Source organism: Physeter macrocephalus, chromosome 4 (assembly GCF_002837175.3).
Source record: "Physeter macrocephalus isolate SW-GA chromosome 4, ASM283717v5, whole genome shotgun sequence".
NCBI classification, from domain to species: domain Eukaryota; kingdom Metazoa; phylum Chordata; class Mammalia; order Artiodactyla; family Physeteridae; genus Physeter; species Physeter macrocephalus.
The window spans coordinates 45,740,567-45,756,817 of NC_041217.1; the positions used below are offsets into that span (position 1 = coordinate 45,740,567).

Consider the following 16,251-nt stretch of genomic DNA (forward strand, 5'->3'; position numbering starts at 1 on the left):
GCACAGGCTCAGTAGTTGTGGCTCACAGGCTCTAGAGCGCAGGCTCAGTAGTTGTGGTAGTATCTTTGTCTGGTTTTGGTATCAGGGTGATGGTGCCCACATAGAAAGAATTTGGGAGTGTTCCTTCCCCTGCAAATTTCTGAAGAGTTTGAGAAGGTTGGGTGTTAGCTCTTGTCTAAATGTTTGATAGAATTCACCTGTGTAGCCATCTGGTCCTGGACTTTTGTTTGTTGGAAGATTTTTAATCACAGTTTCAATTTCATTACTTGTGATTGGTCTGTTCATATTTTCTATTTCTTCCTGGTTCAGTCTTGGAAGGTTATACCTTTCTAAGAATGTGTCCATTTCTTCCAGGTGTCCATTTTATTGGCATAGAGTTGCTTGTGGTAGTCTCTTAGGATGCTTTGTATTTCTGTGGTGTCCGTTGTAACTTCTCGTTTTTCATTTATAATTTTATTGTTTTGAGTCCTCTCCTTTTTCTTGATGAGTCTGCCTAAAGGTTTATCAATTTTGTTTATCTTCTCAAAGAACCAGCTTTTAGTTTTATTGATCTTTACTATTGTTTTCTTTGTTTCTATTTTATTTATTTCTGCTCTGATCTTTATGATTTCTTTCCTTCTACTAACTTTGGGTTTTGTTTGTTCTTCTTTTCCTAGTTTCTTAGGTGTAAGGTTAGATTGTTTATTTGAGATGTTTCTTGAGGTAGGATTGTATTGCTATAACCTTCCCTTTTGAACTGCTTTTGCTGCACCCCATACATTTTGGATCATTGTGTTTTCATTGTCATTTGTCTCTAGGTATGTTTTGATTTCCTCTTTGATTTCTTCAGTGGTCTCTTGGTTATTTAGTAACGTATTGTTTAGCCTCCATGTGTTTGTGTTTTTTACGTTTTTTTCCCTGTAACTTATTTCTAATCTCATAACATTGTGGTTGGAAAAGATCCTTGATATGATTTCAAATTTCTTAATTTTACCAAGGCTTGATTTGTGATCCAAGATGTGATCTATCCTGGAGAATATTCCATGTGCACTTGAGACGAAAGTGTAATCTGCTGTTTTTGGATGGAATGTCCTATAAATATCAATTAAATCTATCTGGTCTATTGTGTCATTTAAGGCTTTTGTTTCCTTATTAATTTTCTGTCTGGATGATCTCTCCATTGGTGTAAGTGAGGTGTTAAAGTCCCCTACTATTATTGTGTTACTGTAGATATCCTCTTTTATATGTTAGCATTTGCCTTATATATTGAGGTGCTCCTAATTTGGGTGCATATATATATATATATTTATAATTGTTATATCTTCTTGGATTGATCCCTTGATCATTATGTAGTGTCCTTCCTTGTCTCTTGTAACAGTATTTTAAAGTCTATTTTATCTGATATGAGTATTGCTACTTCAGCTTTCTTTTGATTTCCATTTGCATGGAATATCTTTTTCACATGTAAGGTAATTATCAATATGTATGTTCCTGTTATGATTTTCTTAATTGTTTGGGGTTTGTTTTTGTAGGTCCTTTTCTTCTCTTGTGTTTCCTACTTAGAGAAGTTCCTTTAGCATTTGTCGTAGAGCTGGTTTGGTGGTGCTGAATTCTCTTAGCTTTTGCTTGTCTGTAAAGCTTTTGATTTCTCTGTCAAATCTGAATGGGATCCTTGCCAGGTAGAGTAATTTTGGTTTTAGCTTCTTCCCTTTCATCACTTTAAATATATTGTGCCACTCCCTTCTATCTTGGAGAGTTTCTGCTGAGAAATCAGCTGTCAACATTATGGGAATTCCCTTGTATGTTATTTGTTGTTTCTCCTTTGTTGATTTTAATAATTTTTCTTTGTCTTTAATTTTGTTCAATTTTATTACTATGTGTCTTGGCATGTTTCTCCTTGGATTTATCCTGCCTGGGACTCTCTGTGATTCCTGGACTTGGGTGGCTATTTCCTTTCCCATGTTAGGGAAGTTTTCAACTATAATCTCTTCAGATATTTTCTTGGGTCCTTTCTCTCTCTCTTCTCCTTCTGGGACATGTATAATGCGAATGTTGGTGCATTTAATGTTGTCCCAGAGGTCTCTTATGCTGTCTTCACTTCTTTTCATTCTGTATTCTTTATTTTGTTCTGCTGCAGTGAATTCCGCCAGTCTGTCTTCCAGGTCACTTATCTGTTCTTCTGCCTCAGTTATTCTGCTATTGATTCCTTCTAGTGTATTTTTCATTTCATTTATTCTATTGTTCATCTCTGTTTGTTTGTTGTTTAATTCTTCTAGGTGTTTCTTCTTTAATTCTTCTAGGTCTTTGTTAAACATTTCTTGCATCTTCTCGATCTTTGCCTCCATTCTTTTTCCAAGGTCCTGGATCATCTTCACTATCATTATTCTAAATTCATTTTCTGGAAGGCTCCCTACCTCCACTTCATTTAGTTCTCTTTTTCTGGGGCTTTATCTTGTTCCTTCATCTAGTACATTGTCCTCTGCCTTTTCATTTTGTCTATATTTCTGTGAATGTGGTTTTCATTCCACAGACTGCAGGGGATTGTAGTTGTTCTTGCTTCTGCTCTCTGCTCTCTGGTGGATGAGGCTATTTAAGAGGCTTATGCAAGCTTCCTGATGGGAGGGACTGGTGGTGGGTAGAGGTGGGTGTTGCTCTGGTAGACAGAGCTCAGTAAAACTTTAATCCGCTTGTCTGCTGATGGGTGGGGCTGAGTTCCCTCCATGTTGGTTGTTTGGCCTGAGGCGACCCAGCACTGGAGGCTACAGGCTCTTTGGTGGGACTAATGGCAAACTCCAGGAGGGCTCATGCCAAGGAGTACTTCCCAGAGCTTCTGCTCCCAGTGTCCTTGTCCCTGTGGTGAGCCACAGCCACCCCCTGCTTCTGCAGGAGACCCTCCAACACTGGCTGGTAGATCTGGTTCAGTCTCCTATTGGGTCACTGCTCCTTCCTCTGGGTCCTGATGTGCACAGTACTTTGAGTGTGCCCCCCAAGAGTGGAGTCTCTGTTTCCCCCAGTCCAGTCCAAGTCCTGCAAGCAAATCCCACTAGCCTTCAAAGTCTGATTCTCTGGGAATTCCTCCTCCCATTGCCAGAAACCGAGATTGGGAAGCCTGACGTGGGGCTCAGAACCTTCAATCCAGTGGGTGGACTTCTGTGGTAAAATTTGTGTGTTTCCTGATGGGAGGGACTGGTGGTGGGTAGAGGTGGGTGTTGCTCTGGTAGACAGAGCTCAGTAAAACTTTAATCCGCTTGTCTGCTGATGGGTGGGGCTGAGTTCCCTCCATGTTGGTTGTTTGGCCTGAGGCGACCCAGCACTGGAGGCTACAGGCTCTTTGGTGGGACTAATGGCAAACTCCAGGAGGGCTCATGCCAAGGAGTACTTCCCAGAGCTTCTGCTCCCAGTGTCCTTGTCCCTGTGGTGAGCCACAGCCACCCCCTGCTTCTGCAGGAGACCCTCCAACACTGGCTGGTAGATCTGGTTCAGTCTCCTATTGGGTCACTGCTCCTTCCTCTGGGTCCTGATGTGCACAGTACTTTGAGTGTGCCCTCCAAGAGTGGAGTCTCTGTTTCCCCCAGTCCAGTCCAAGTCCTGCAAGCAAATCCCACTAGCCTTCAAAGTCTGATTCTCTGGGAATTCCTCCTCCCATTGCCAGAAACCGAGATTGGGAAGCCTGACGTGGGGCTCAGAACCTTCAATCCAGTGGGTGGACTTCTGTGGTAAAATTGTTCTCCAGTTTGTGAGTCACCCATCCAGCAGTTATGGGATTTGATTTTATTGTGATAGTGCCCCTCCTACCATCTCATTGTGGCTTCTCCTTTGTCTTTGGATGTGGGGCATCTTTTGTGGTGGGTTCCTGTGTCTTCCTGTAGATGACTGTTCAGCAGTTAGTCGTGATTCCACTGCTCTCGCAAGAGGGTCTGAGAGCACATCCTTCTACTCCACCATCTTGAACCAGTTTCCTGGCTTTCTTTTAATCTGTTGAACATGGCAAAGTTATTCCTCCCTCAAGTTGTAGTAACTACTCTTCTCTAGGCTTGGAATGCTTTTCTTGTGTAATTCACTCTCATCTTGCAACTCCTGGCTGAAATGTCTCAGCTCAAAGAGAGGACTTTCCTGACCACCCTAGTTGAGGCCAGGGTCTGCAATGAGGGGAGATAGTGGCAAGTGAGTCCCAGTGCAGAGGCAGGAATTTGAACGAAGCCTGGATCAGACCCACTTGCTTATCTTGGAGAGCCTCCCAAAGAGGCAGGAGGCGACTGGGATGCCCCCTGGGGACACAGATGTTGGTGGCAGGCATTTTGGGGAGCTTGTCGTACAACAAGGACACTGGTGCTGGCAAGTGCCATTTTGGAATCCTCCTTCTAGCCTATTAGCACCAGGGACTTACCTGCCCACCAGTGGTCTGGCACTAGCCTTGGATCCCCTGGACTACACAGCTAGCCTCGCCAGAACCTGGCCCTTTTCACCATGGGTCAGCAACCACCACATGGGTCAGGGCCAGACAGCCAACCAGGCCAGAGGCCAGTCCCACCTACGAGCATACCCATAATAGTCAGCCCTGCCACAACAGAAGGGCCCACACAGCCCACGTAGGAGGAACTTCTAGAGTATATAGCTCTGGTGACCAGAGAGCAGTGTGCTGTTGGGCCCCATAGGACGTCTCCTACATAAGGCTACCAATCCGAGATGGGGAAACATAACTGACCTACTTAATACGTAGAAATAAAAATAGAGAATGAGGCAAAATGAGAAGACATAGGAATATGTTCCAATGAAAGAACAAGACAAAACCTCAAAAGAACTAAACAAAGTGGAGATAAGTAGTCTACCCAATAGAGTTCAAGGTAACAATCATAAAGATGGTTGATGAACTCAGGAGAAGAATGAATGAATACAGTGAGGAGTTTGACAAAGAGTTAGAAAATATAAAGAAGACCCAAACAGAACTAAAGAATACAATAACTGAATTAAAAAAAAAATACACTAAAAGAAGTCAACAGTGGATTAGATGATACAGAGGAACAGATCAGAGAACTGGAAGACAGAGTAGTGGAAATCACCCAAGCTGAACAGAAAAAAGAAAAATAACTTAAGAAAATGAGGATAGTTTAAGAGACCTCTGGAACGACATTAAGTGTACTAACATTCACGTTATTGGGGTCCCAGAAGGAGAAGAGAGAGAAAAGGGGGCAAAGAACTTATTTGAAGAAATAATAGCTGAAAACTTTCCTAACCTGGGAAAGGAAAGAGACATTCAAGTCCAGGAGGACAGGGTCCCAAACAAGATGAGCCCAAAGGTCCACATCAAGACACTTTATAATTAAAATGGCAAAAATTAAAGAGAAAGAATTTTAAAAGCAGCAAGTGAAAAGCAACTAGTTTCATACACGGGGACTCCCATGAGACTTTCAGCTGACTTTTCAGTAGAAGCTTTGCAGGCCAGAGGGTGTAGCATAATATATTCAAAGTGATAAAAGGAAAGAACCTACAACCATAGTCTACCCAGCAGGCCTATCTTACTGATTTGAAGGAGAGATAAAGAATTGTATGGACAAACAAAAGCTAAAAGAGTTCAGCACCACTAAACTGGCATTACAGGACATGTTAAGGGACTTCTTTAAGTGGAAAGGAAAAGACCATTATTAGAAACATGAAAATTACGAAAGGAAAAATCTCACTGGTAAAGGCAAACATACAGTAAAGGTAGTAGATCAACCACTTACAAAGCTAGTAGGAAGTTTAAAAGACAAAAGTAGTAAAATCACCTATATTCACAGTAAGTAGTTAAGGGATACACAAAACAAAAAGATGTAGAATATGATGTCAAAAACATTAAACGTTGGGGGAGGTTAAAAAAAAACACAATGTAGTGTTGGCAAAAGAACAGATAAATAGAGCATGGAATAGAATAGGAGTTCAGAGACAGAGCCATGTATATATGGGAATTTAATATACAATACAGCACCACAAATCAATGGAGAATAGATGGACTATTCAGTAAAAGATGCTGGGGAAATTGGCTCACTGTATCCCTACTTAATACTGTGTACAAAATAGACTAGATATAAAAATAAATCCAGTAAGTTAATAGAAGGATGTATAGAAAAATATGTTTGTGTCCTACAGGCAAGGGAAAGATTTTTTTAAGAAAGACTTCAAAAGTTCAAATAATAATAGCTAATACTTATCTAGCACAGGAACTCTGATGGACAAAGGAGAAGGTGGGCCTCTCCTTTTAGGGTTTTGCTTGTCTCAGTGAAGTTTACTCAGAGCTGTTTCTAAGTAGTAGAGCAGGGAGAAGCCCCTTCAATTCCCTACTCTGGTGCGGGGAAGTGTGGCATATATAGGAGTAGATTGCAATGAATAGTGGTCATCAGGCTTTCCTTGCCCATTGATAACTATGTGGACTTGCATGATCCACCATCTATTGTTCCGGAACCTAGGGTTTGCGCATTTTCCTTAATTTTCACAACCTCAAAAACTGAAGCTTGTGTTAGAGTACACTCTCGGAGTTTTCCTTAAAAGCCCCAGAGAGCAGCTCAGCCTGGCTTTGGAAGAGCAGGGACGGAAGCAAAGGCAATAAAGAAAACTCATTACCCATCTCTGGGTGCTTCCAAAAATGATTGTCTTCACTTAACCTCAAGGTCAGGACAACCAGTTTTACTGTGTTCACTGTCTCAGAGGACAAGCTTTAGTGAGCGCCTTGTTTGCTTCTTATAGTATTAAAATAGACAATGAAATTCGCTTCTCAGAAGATCATTTCACAAAGTCCCTGTTGCTCTGTGGGGAATATTTGTTTCCTCATTTATATTCATGTCTCTAAAAGACAAGTAGACCTTGAATGAAATTTTAGACGACAGTAAATTATAAATGATGTGTCCATTTTTTTTTTTCTCTTTCATGCTACTTGTATTTAATTCCCCCCAGAGTCTTGTGCAAACACCAGAGACAAGAGGACAGGAAGCTATTAACATGATGGAAAGAATGAAATGGGCTTATGTTATATGGCAGGAATGCAACAAGGGGAGACATCTTGATCAAAGGAGTTTTTTGAGGTTTTGTGGGAGCCAGTTCTTCCCTTTTTTCTCTCTCTCTTTTATTTTTATTTTGTTTTTTTTAACATCTCAACTTTTTTCTAGACCCTTAAGTAGGCATCTGCTTGAAATGAGTCTCTTTACTTGGCCCACCCAGGACAAGATGAGGGCTTGTCAATGGATGGAGGCAACTTTGGGGTCCAGCTTTAAGCTCTTTTGTTCCCTAAGACACAACATAAAAAATGCTTAGAAAGATCAGCTGTGATCAGCCTGTCCTAACAATAGGATGCTGCTAAGTGGAAAGCTCAGGTTCTGTCAGTGAAGTCAAAAAGGATGCCAGTTATTAGAATGAAATTATCCTCTAAATCCATCAGCCCTGGTTTGCCATAACAGGATGCTCTGGTGTTCCTCAGCCCTCTTGCCCAGCAGGAGTGATTCATGGGGTTCAGGCCAGCAGGCCTCCAATCTTTCGAGTAAGTGAAGATACTCTGCTCTTTGTTTTTGTTTCTTTCTCTTTTTCTCCCTCTCTCCCTCTCTCTTTTAAGCAAGTGACAGGATCCTGCAGATGGAGCTTGCAGGGTGCACTATGTGGCTTTGGAGGTGTGAGGGGAATAAGCACTGGTCCTGATGGAGGGGCAGGAAGAGGATGGTTTGGGATGTGCTGAGTGTTGGGGGTGCTCAGAGAAGAGCAGAATCAGACCTGAGGCTCTGCTGCCCCAACCTCTCTTCCCAGAGGAAGCCCACTCTCAGGGCATCTCAGGAGATATACGGGCAGACAGGGGATTTCTGGGATGAGACACACCTGGGTGCCCAGGTGCCGGAGGCCTCTCTTTTCCCAGACTCCTTGTAAAGGAGTCTAGCTCATGCCACCTATCAAGTAAACCCCAATCCTTTTCTTGAGAACATCTCCACCCCCATACTTAGGAAGCTGGTACCCTTGTACTCTCTTCTTCTTTAATAAAATTTGCTTTTTTGGTGGGGGAATTGGAGGATGGGGGTAGAAAAGGGGGAGGGCGTGGCACAGGCAATGAGGACTCATTAATATTGACATGCAAGTGACTCTGTATGCTTTGTGTAATTTATTCAGGGAAATTTGCATGTGGGACGGCAGAAAGAGCCTGCAATCAGAGGGACGTTGGGCATCATACTCTGCAGGCAGTACCTTTTTGCCTTTGTCTTCCCTTTGAAGGATACTGAGAATCCTCTCCTCCTAGAGCTTTCTTTAACCAGAAGCCCCTCTTCTGTGCTCTGCAGCTGGGATTTAACTATTCCACTCAACCACCATTTATTATGTCTGCTATGTGCCAGGCTTTGTGCAAGGTGATGTCACATGCATTACTTCTGTCCCTGAACTTTTCATTGTGTAACTGGTCATTCCAGGGGGTTCTGATAAATCTCCAAGACAAAGCCAGCAGGGTTTGGTATGCGTCAGTGATTGAGATTTAAATTTGAGCTTTCCAGTAAAACTCTGTGAAAACTTCTAAACGTGGACCCATCTTTGCCATGTACCACTGTAGTTGCAGTAGCAAGTCCTTCTCTGATTCCCCAAACTGCTTGGAGCAACTCGGGCAGTAACTTACACTGATGGTACAGGCAAGTGGGCTCTTCAGTGTTCTCCTTTCCAAGGGGTATTGGTCATGCTGCAGTCGCCCAGTGTCAGTTGAAGTTTCATACAAACAAACGAAGAAATACCTAAATACGTCCTGATGGTCCCCCTGTGCTGTCCTCCGAACAAAGCCACTACCCTGGGCTCTTCCCCAGATTTCCACGAATTGTCAACCCTCTGTTTGTTGGATCTTGCTGGGCCCCCAGCTGGATTTGGGATTCTAACTATTGCACACCCGCTGGGGGCAGCTTCATCTAAGAGAGGCCAGCGGTGGGCACAGAAGCTGGCATACTTTTACAGCCCAGGCAGACCTGGAGCAAGGCACAGCTGCAAGATACTGCAGAAACCTCAGGCATATTGTCATGCTGCTCACAACCACTAGCTGAGGCATTACCAGGATGGGAATTGAAAGCTCATACTACACTGAGCAAGCCTTGAAACCCATGCATTTTTTGGAATGAAATGATTAGTTTAGACCTAATAAATATGTAGCTCAGGGGCTCTGTTTATGTTTCTGTCATCTGTGTTCTTTTTAGGGGAAGGAAAATTTTAATTCAGTGAAAAAGCTCCAATCCATGAGTCTTAGAGTGGTGGCTTGGGAAAGGAAACCCTAGAGGACCCTTTAATTAACCTGTGAATGTGCAGGAAAGAGCTTGACCAAGAAGAGGGTGACGCATTGGTTCTGAGATAAGATACCCCTAGAAAGGTCATGGAGGGTGAGCGTAACTGACTTCAGCCCATAAAAGAGATCAAGTGTCCTCCAAATTCCACTTGTCAAGGACCCATCTTGGATTCATGTCTTGGTTGTGTGACCAAGGTTTATTTTTATTTTTTAATTAAAAATTGTTTTTCTGATTAATGTGCTCATTGTCGACACTTTGCAAGATATTGAAAAGTATAAAACAGAAAGCAAAAGGGGCCTCATTCATAATCTCACTACCCTCAAGAATCACTAGCGACGTTTTAATGTATTTGATCCAGTGTCCTGCTTTGTTATTCAGAACAAGTCTAGTGGGGGAGGCCCCTGGGTAGGGATGGGGGAATTTCTGTCACCTCTCTCTGGTGATGGGAGGGTGGGCTCTGGGGTGAGGACAGCAATCCAATCATCCTGGTGCTCTAAGATGGCAGGCAGAAGTGTGTCTAGGGATAAGGAACATGCCTACACTTGCCCAACACTGTGTAGAGCCAACCCCCTCCGAATATGGGAGGGGGAGAGAATTCAAGGTCTGGACTGGGCAGTCCCGCATTACAGACTGTAGAGAGGTACCGTGGGAAGTGTTAGAAAGGGTTGTTAACAGCACAGACCCCAGAGGCAGAACAACTGGAGGTCAATCCCAGCTCTCCTACTCGAGAGCTATGGGATCTTGGGTGAGTTACCTCACCTCTCTGTGGCCCAATCTCCTCATCTGTAAATAAGGATACTAGAACATACCTCATAGGCTGTCATGAGAATTAAATAGTACACGTAATGCAGTTAGAACAGCAGTGCCTGTCAGATAGCCCTCAAAGGTCAGGTGTTAGTTTATTTCCTGTTATACATATTAGGACACCATTATCCCTTCAGGGCATTTCCAGTATCTTCTGCTGATACTTAAATGAGGGAAGGCAGGAAGAATGCTGGATTTAGAAGGAGAAGACCTTGGTTCAAGTTCTGACCCAGCCACTTACTACCATGTAAGTTATTTGATCTCCATGCACCTGAGTTTCATCATCTGAGATGAAATGGGGATAATAAGGCCCTTCTCACCAGTTGTTATAAGGATGAGTTGAGACCATAGAAATGCAAAAGTGCTTTGAGTGTGGAGAAGAACCACAGTTTTAATATTGGGGCTTTACTCCTGTGACTTTTACTAGGTGAATCCGATTACAGGCAGGAGAGGAAGGAAGGAGGGAAGGACAAACTGTGCTGGAAAGAACCTTGCAGAAAATCTAAACAGGAGCCTGCTCTCTTACTTGGTGCATTTAGTTGGTGCAGGTGGGCCAGGACTTTGCACTGCTGGTTCCTGTGGTTGCCTTGGTAGTGAGAGGTTCCTGGCAGGGCCTTGGAAGGCAGGAGTGGAGGGAATAATTATTTTCCTTTGCAGGAAGAGGCAGTTGAGTTTCTCTGATGGGCTCCTCCCAGGCCAAGTCTCAGCAGAGGCAGCCGTGGAGCCAGACGCCAAGCAGGGGAGGAGAAGGCGTCAGAGCAGCAGGAAATCTCTCACCTGTGGTGAAGGCGGTGGAGGTGATGCTGCTCCGCTCCGTGTCCTGGGCCGCCTGCAGGAGCACCGTGTAGTCTGTGCTCTCAGACAGGCCCTCCAGTCGGATCCACGTGTCCTCCGCATCCACAATCAGCTCCTGCGGGATAAGCGGAGGAGGGAAGTGGAAGCGGGTGAGCAGAGGCGTCACCATGGAGGGCAGTGGGGAAGGGAAGTTCAGACCCCAAGGTCAGTATTGCAGTGGCCATTTTTATCCTCTCCATCCCACATTATGTAAGAAGGAAACCATTCCAATAAGCAGGGAAAACAGCTCCTATGTGAGACTGAGGCCAGCTCCTATCTCACGGGTGCACATTGGGAGAAACTTAGGCCCGGGATTATTGAACCCAGTGGTTTTTGGTTTGCACAGGGCCTCCTGGAGCCCTGAGGATGCAGGAACCTAGGCTTCCCTCTTCCACATCCAACAGACTAGCTCTACTTAAATCTATTCTGTGTATTTGGCTTCTGAATATGATTTCACTTTAAAAAAGGATTCCACTGTTAACAAAAATTTGACAACCAGTGCTCTAGGTGAACTGTTTCAACTGGTCACCTAAAACTGAAATTTGTCACCTCTACTGTGGGCTATATAGATGTAGCCTCTATAATGCTTATCTAGAGGCATATGAGACTGTCCAGTTTGGTATCCAGCTCATGTTTGCTTGGCCCTGTGAGTGAAAAACCATTCCAGTACTGTGTACTTATATTGGCTTGGAAGCTGGTGCGTCATCATATTGGTCGCATCACCACAACTAAGTGAAGTTGCAGGGTAGATGCCCCCATTACCTAGAGAAGAAACTGAGGCTCAGAGAGGTTGAGTGCTTTGCCTCAACTTGTGTGGAGAGTAATAGTGGAGGCAAGACTAGCACCCAAAGCGCTGGCTTGCAGGTGAGGGCTCTTTCCTCAACAGCACGCTAGGTATCCATAGTGGCAAACCTAGCTTGTTCCCTGTGGATTGCTTGACAGCAACGGTCTTTCCCCTTTCCAGAAAAATCTCACCTTGCGGCTTCCATCAGTGGATTTGTAGGTCAAGACGTAATTCTCAGTCTCTGCTCTGGGAGGCTGCCAGGAGATCAGGGCACTTTGTCTGGTGACTTCACTTGCTGTCAGATTTGCAGGAGCGTCCAGGACTGTGGAGAGGAGAAAATTCCAGTAGTGCCTGCCCCTCTATCTCCTTCCTCTTTGATTCCAGGCATGTAGATCAGTCTGTCTGTCTATGTGGTCTCTGGGCTGCTCACATGCTAACCCCAGTTCTAGCTTGGACAGGAGCATAAAGGGCACTCCTGGGTCAGAAGATAATCATCATGTCATGATCATTCCTGCAGCTATTCCTCCTTCCCTCGCCTGCCCCTCTGGGCCTAGATGTGATATCTTCCGATCTGACCCTCTAGGTCTGAAATCATGACCTTGTTAAACCTGCATGTCTGTGAGTTCACTCTTGAACATATAACATTCCTACATCTGTACCTTTGTCTACGGTTCTCCTGGCTATGACCGTACCCAGCAACTCCCTCCCCAATATTAAGCCCTGTAATATCTATCAGATTTTTCCGGGCCAGATGCATTCTCAGTACTGGCCTCTGTTGGCCTGGTTCTACTGCTGTCAGCCAGCCCCAGGAAGAGAGCTGCAACTCACTTTCACTGGCATTTGGGCTGCAGTTAACTAAAATAAGAATACCTCATGGCTGCATTGTCCAAAACCTATAGACTATAATCTAGTCGAGCACATGGAAACTGATCATTTTCAGGCTCAATAAAAGCCTCCCAGGATACTAGATGTGTAGCTGACCATGTACTCACGGGTAGAGAAGTTGGTGCTGATCGTGCCACTGGTGAGAGGCCCACTGGCGGCATACATAGTGACGGTATAGTGGGTCCTAGGAAGCAGGTCAACAAGCTGGAATTCCTCACTGTCTCCATCAACCAGGATGGTCTCTCCAGCAACTGAAATCAGATGGTTATGGATAAGGAATGAATAAGGCTCTTCAACTTAGGAAAGACCTATCAAATCCAAAGGCATTTCATAAAGATGCAATATTAGAGAATTTTGGAAAAAATCTTTTAGAGGTTATTGAGCTTAGCATTTTATTCCATACCAATTTCCCCTCTCATCTTGTTTTGCATCTTAATTGAGAAATTATTTGGAGGCCAAATTGTCTTTTGTATAACTTCTACTCGGGTCTCTGGAGTTACAAGAATAAACCAAATCCTTTGTCTACCTGACCTCTTCCTGCCCCCCACCCTTCCTAGTCAAGTCTTCTCTCTTCTAGACTGAGAAAATTCAGCTCCCAATCCCCATTACATGTATGTGATGATTCTAAAACTGTCACAATCCTGGCTACCTTTCTCTAAACGAGTAGCAGTCTATCAGTGTCCCTGATGAAATACAAAACTCAGAAGAGAATCGAAAACAATCATTGAGATTATTTCATTACAATACATTGTAATGTCAGTACATTGTCAGTTTTCATTGTACTGACAATGCAAGAAACAGGGTCAGTCTCTGCTTCTATTTGTGCCAATTATGTATATTAATCCATAGGTTTTGAGACAGTCATGGGATATTGTTATCACGTGCTGAGATTATTATTCATCAGAGATCTTGTTTATAACCCACTCCCCAGCCTTACCTTGTGTAGTTGATTTTAGTTGATTTTTTGCACCCATGGGAAGAGCTTTGCATTCATTTCTACTGCATTTTGCCTTGTTGACTGAGTTTTGGGCCACTCTTTCAGTTTATTAAAATATATGTGAATTTGGCTTCTATTGATCACAGTTTTGCCTTTTGGAAGAGCTCACATAATGGCTCTATTTCTTTAATATCTTCCTTTGCATATGCTGCCAACGGTCAGCTCCCCAGCCGCATCAACTACAGCAGTTCTTCAAACTCGCCACTCTCTCTCTCCATACAGGGTACTGTTTTTCTTGGAACGCCCCTTCTGCTCCTATCCTCTTTGTCTTTAACTTTATCTAAGATCTGCCTTCTTTCTTCCCCTCAACACCTTCACCCCAAATCACAGTGGCCCATCAGAGGTGGCACACTGGTGTTTTGTGCTTGCCCAAATCATGACACTGCCCACGTTGGGTAGTAACTCTTTACTTGTCTGCATCATCACCAGAAGTGAGTTCTGCAAAGACAAGAACTCATGTTTGGTCTCTGAATCATTACAGCCTTAGAGAGTGCGTGGCACGTGGGAGGGCAGCAAAAGTAGTTGTTGAATGAATGGAAATTAATGGCTATGATGGAGCTCTGTGCTTCGTATCTGTGAGCAGGTGCATCTGACTGCCTTAGGGGAATAATGGAGATAGTGTTGAAACTAAGGCTTAAAGGATGGCTTTACTAGGCAGATAAGTAGGGAGAGCGTTTCCTGGTAGAGGAAAGAGCATGTGCACGGTGGTTTGAGAAGGCAGGTGAGAATTAAAAAATGCAGGGTCATAATGTGCAAGGAGGAGTGGTAGGGGTTGAAGTGGCTTTTGCATGCACACAGGGAGGTTAGGATGTATCCATAGTAATGATATTCATTCTCTGAGGAGGGTCAATCATTCAATCAGCTATGTAACTCCAAATGTGGTTCACCATGCATTTTTCCATCTAAGTGGTAAGTGGGTCTTTTTAATGCCTTGCTGAGATACTAATGTGCTCTCAGACTTGCCAGTTAAAAAAAAGGACATAAAGTGGTTCTGGTAAAACTCATACTTAGTGAACCTGTGCTGGTATGTAGTAATCACTGATTCCCTTCCAGCTTATTTAATAGTCTGTTTTGGTTTTTACTTTCCCAGGCTTTGACAATCAGTTTACTTTTCAGCTTACAGAATTGACTTAATCTGTCATTTTTGAAAATTAAGGCATCTGCCTGCCTTCTCTCTTCTGGTATCTTTGTTCTCTGGATTCCTGACTATAACCCACAATATTCTGTGAGCACATGTATAATTTAGGCAGGAAATAATTTTCCTTGGTTTAGGAACTTGAATTACTCAACACTATTTTGCTTTGGGCTTCTCTGTTCAAGTTCAAATAGTGTTAAGGTGAACAAGTATGGTGAAGAAGACGCTGCAACTCAAGATTTCATGTGGGCTCAACCTTTTGGGATGGATATGAGTAAAGAAGATCAAAGCAACAGAAGAGCTTAGTAGTTCTGAATCCTTTGTCACCTGTTACCATGGATGGTCCCTTAGTGTTTTGTTCACTCTGTAAATACGTAGAAAAGTCAGCTTTCTTGCCTGCAGCATTTTGGGGCAAGTTCTGAATTTTGTCTTCCAAGTGCTATTTCTGTTTTTGTTTTCCTCTTGGTTGCATACCCTTCTTATACCTTTTATTTATTATTATTATTTTTTTTTTTCATGGTACGCGGGCCTCTCACTGTTGTGGCCTCTCCTGTTGCGGAGCACAGGCTCCGGATGCACAGGCTCAGCGGCCATGGTTCACGGGCCCAGCCGCTCCGCGGCATGTGGGATCTTCCCGGACCGGGGCACGAACCCGTGTCCCCTGCATCGGCAGGCAGACTCTCAACCACTGCACCACCAGGGAAGCCCTCTTATACCTTTTAGATTCAGCTTTCTCAATTCTCATAGCTGATACAGTTCACAGAGTTTGGGGGCTATCTTGAGGGCTTTATGGTGAAATTAAAGCAGGAAAATTTCCAATTTTCTCTCAGATGGATAAAATGTTTTGGTTTTTTTTTACTTTCACACTAGTCTTCAGCCCCAATCCCCACCATTCCCCCCTGATGCAGAACCGCAGACACCCACCTGCAAAGTGTGTGAGAACAATGACGTAGTTCTCCACTTCACTCACTGGTGCCTTCCACTGCAGCAGAGCTCCTGTTGGAGTGATGTTGGTAGCAGTCAGATCCACAGGATTGTCCATGGCTGAAACAGTACAGGAAAATATCAGGTAAAGGTAAGAGGAACTGCAGGATGGAAGAGCAGAGAACTGTCTCCTATAGTTTCACCCAGGATGCATGTCTGCTGCTGCACTATACAAAATAATGAAGTGAGTGAGGACCTCCTTCCTTTCTCCCGTTCTGATTCCATCAGCCCCTTCCCCTTCTCCCGTTCCTCCTTCCTCTCAAGCACCCCGTGCTCCCCTAATTGCCCTCAGATCTTCCTTTTTAATTCATTCATTAACTTCTTATGTGCAGAGTGCTGTCAGGTGTTACAGGGGTGTCCAAGGTATGGATGTTGTGTTTTAGATATTTAAACCTAGATGGAGAAACCAAGAACATGCTGTAGAAACTATTATATTTCTAGTTAATGAGCTAATGTGCTTCCCAGGCTCTTTGTTCTTTGATAAATACAAGGGGCATGCCTTGTGGAACAATCTGTTGATGAACGTCATGAAGTGTGGTGGGAGTTCCATGAAGTCAGGGAGTAACCCCAGCACCTGGAACTTAGA

At 43.8% G+C, this 16,251-nt stretch overlaps 1 protein-coding gene across 1 annotated transcript in view; it reads right to left on the reverse strand.

The window, feature by feature from the left end:
- Nucleotides 1-16,251, reverse strand: part of TNR (tenascin R) — an 84,675-nt gene that overhangs the window by 21,315 nt on the left and 47,109 nt on the right. Inside the window, exons 13-16 of the mRNA XM_007117808.2 lie at nucleotides 15,606-15,725; nucleotides 12,657-12,800; nucleotides 11,856-11,986; nucleotides 10,824-10,956 (exon numbers count right to left, since the gene is read on the reverse strand). Of these exons, the coding sequence (XP_007117870.1) occupies nucleotides 10,824-10,956; nucleotides 11,856-11,986; nucleotides 12,657-12,800; nucleotides 15,606-15,725 (528 nt within the window). The remainder of the gene's footprint in view (nucleotides 1-10,823; nucleotides 10,957-11,855; nucleotides 11,987-12,656; nucleotides 12,801-15,605; nucleotides 15,726-16,251) is intronic.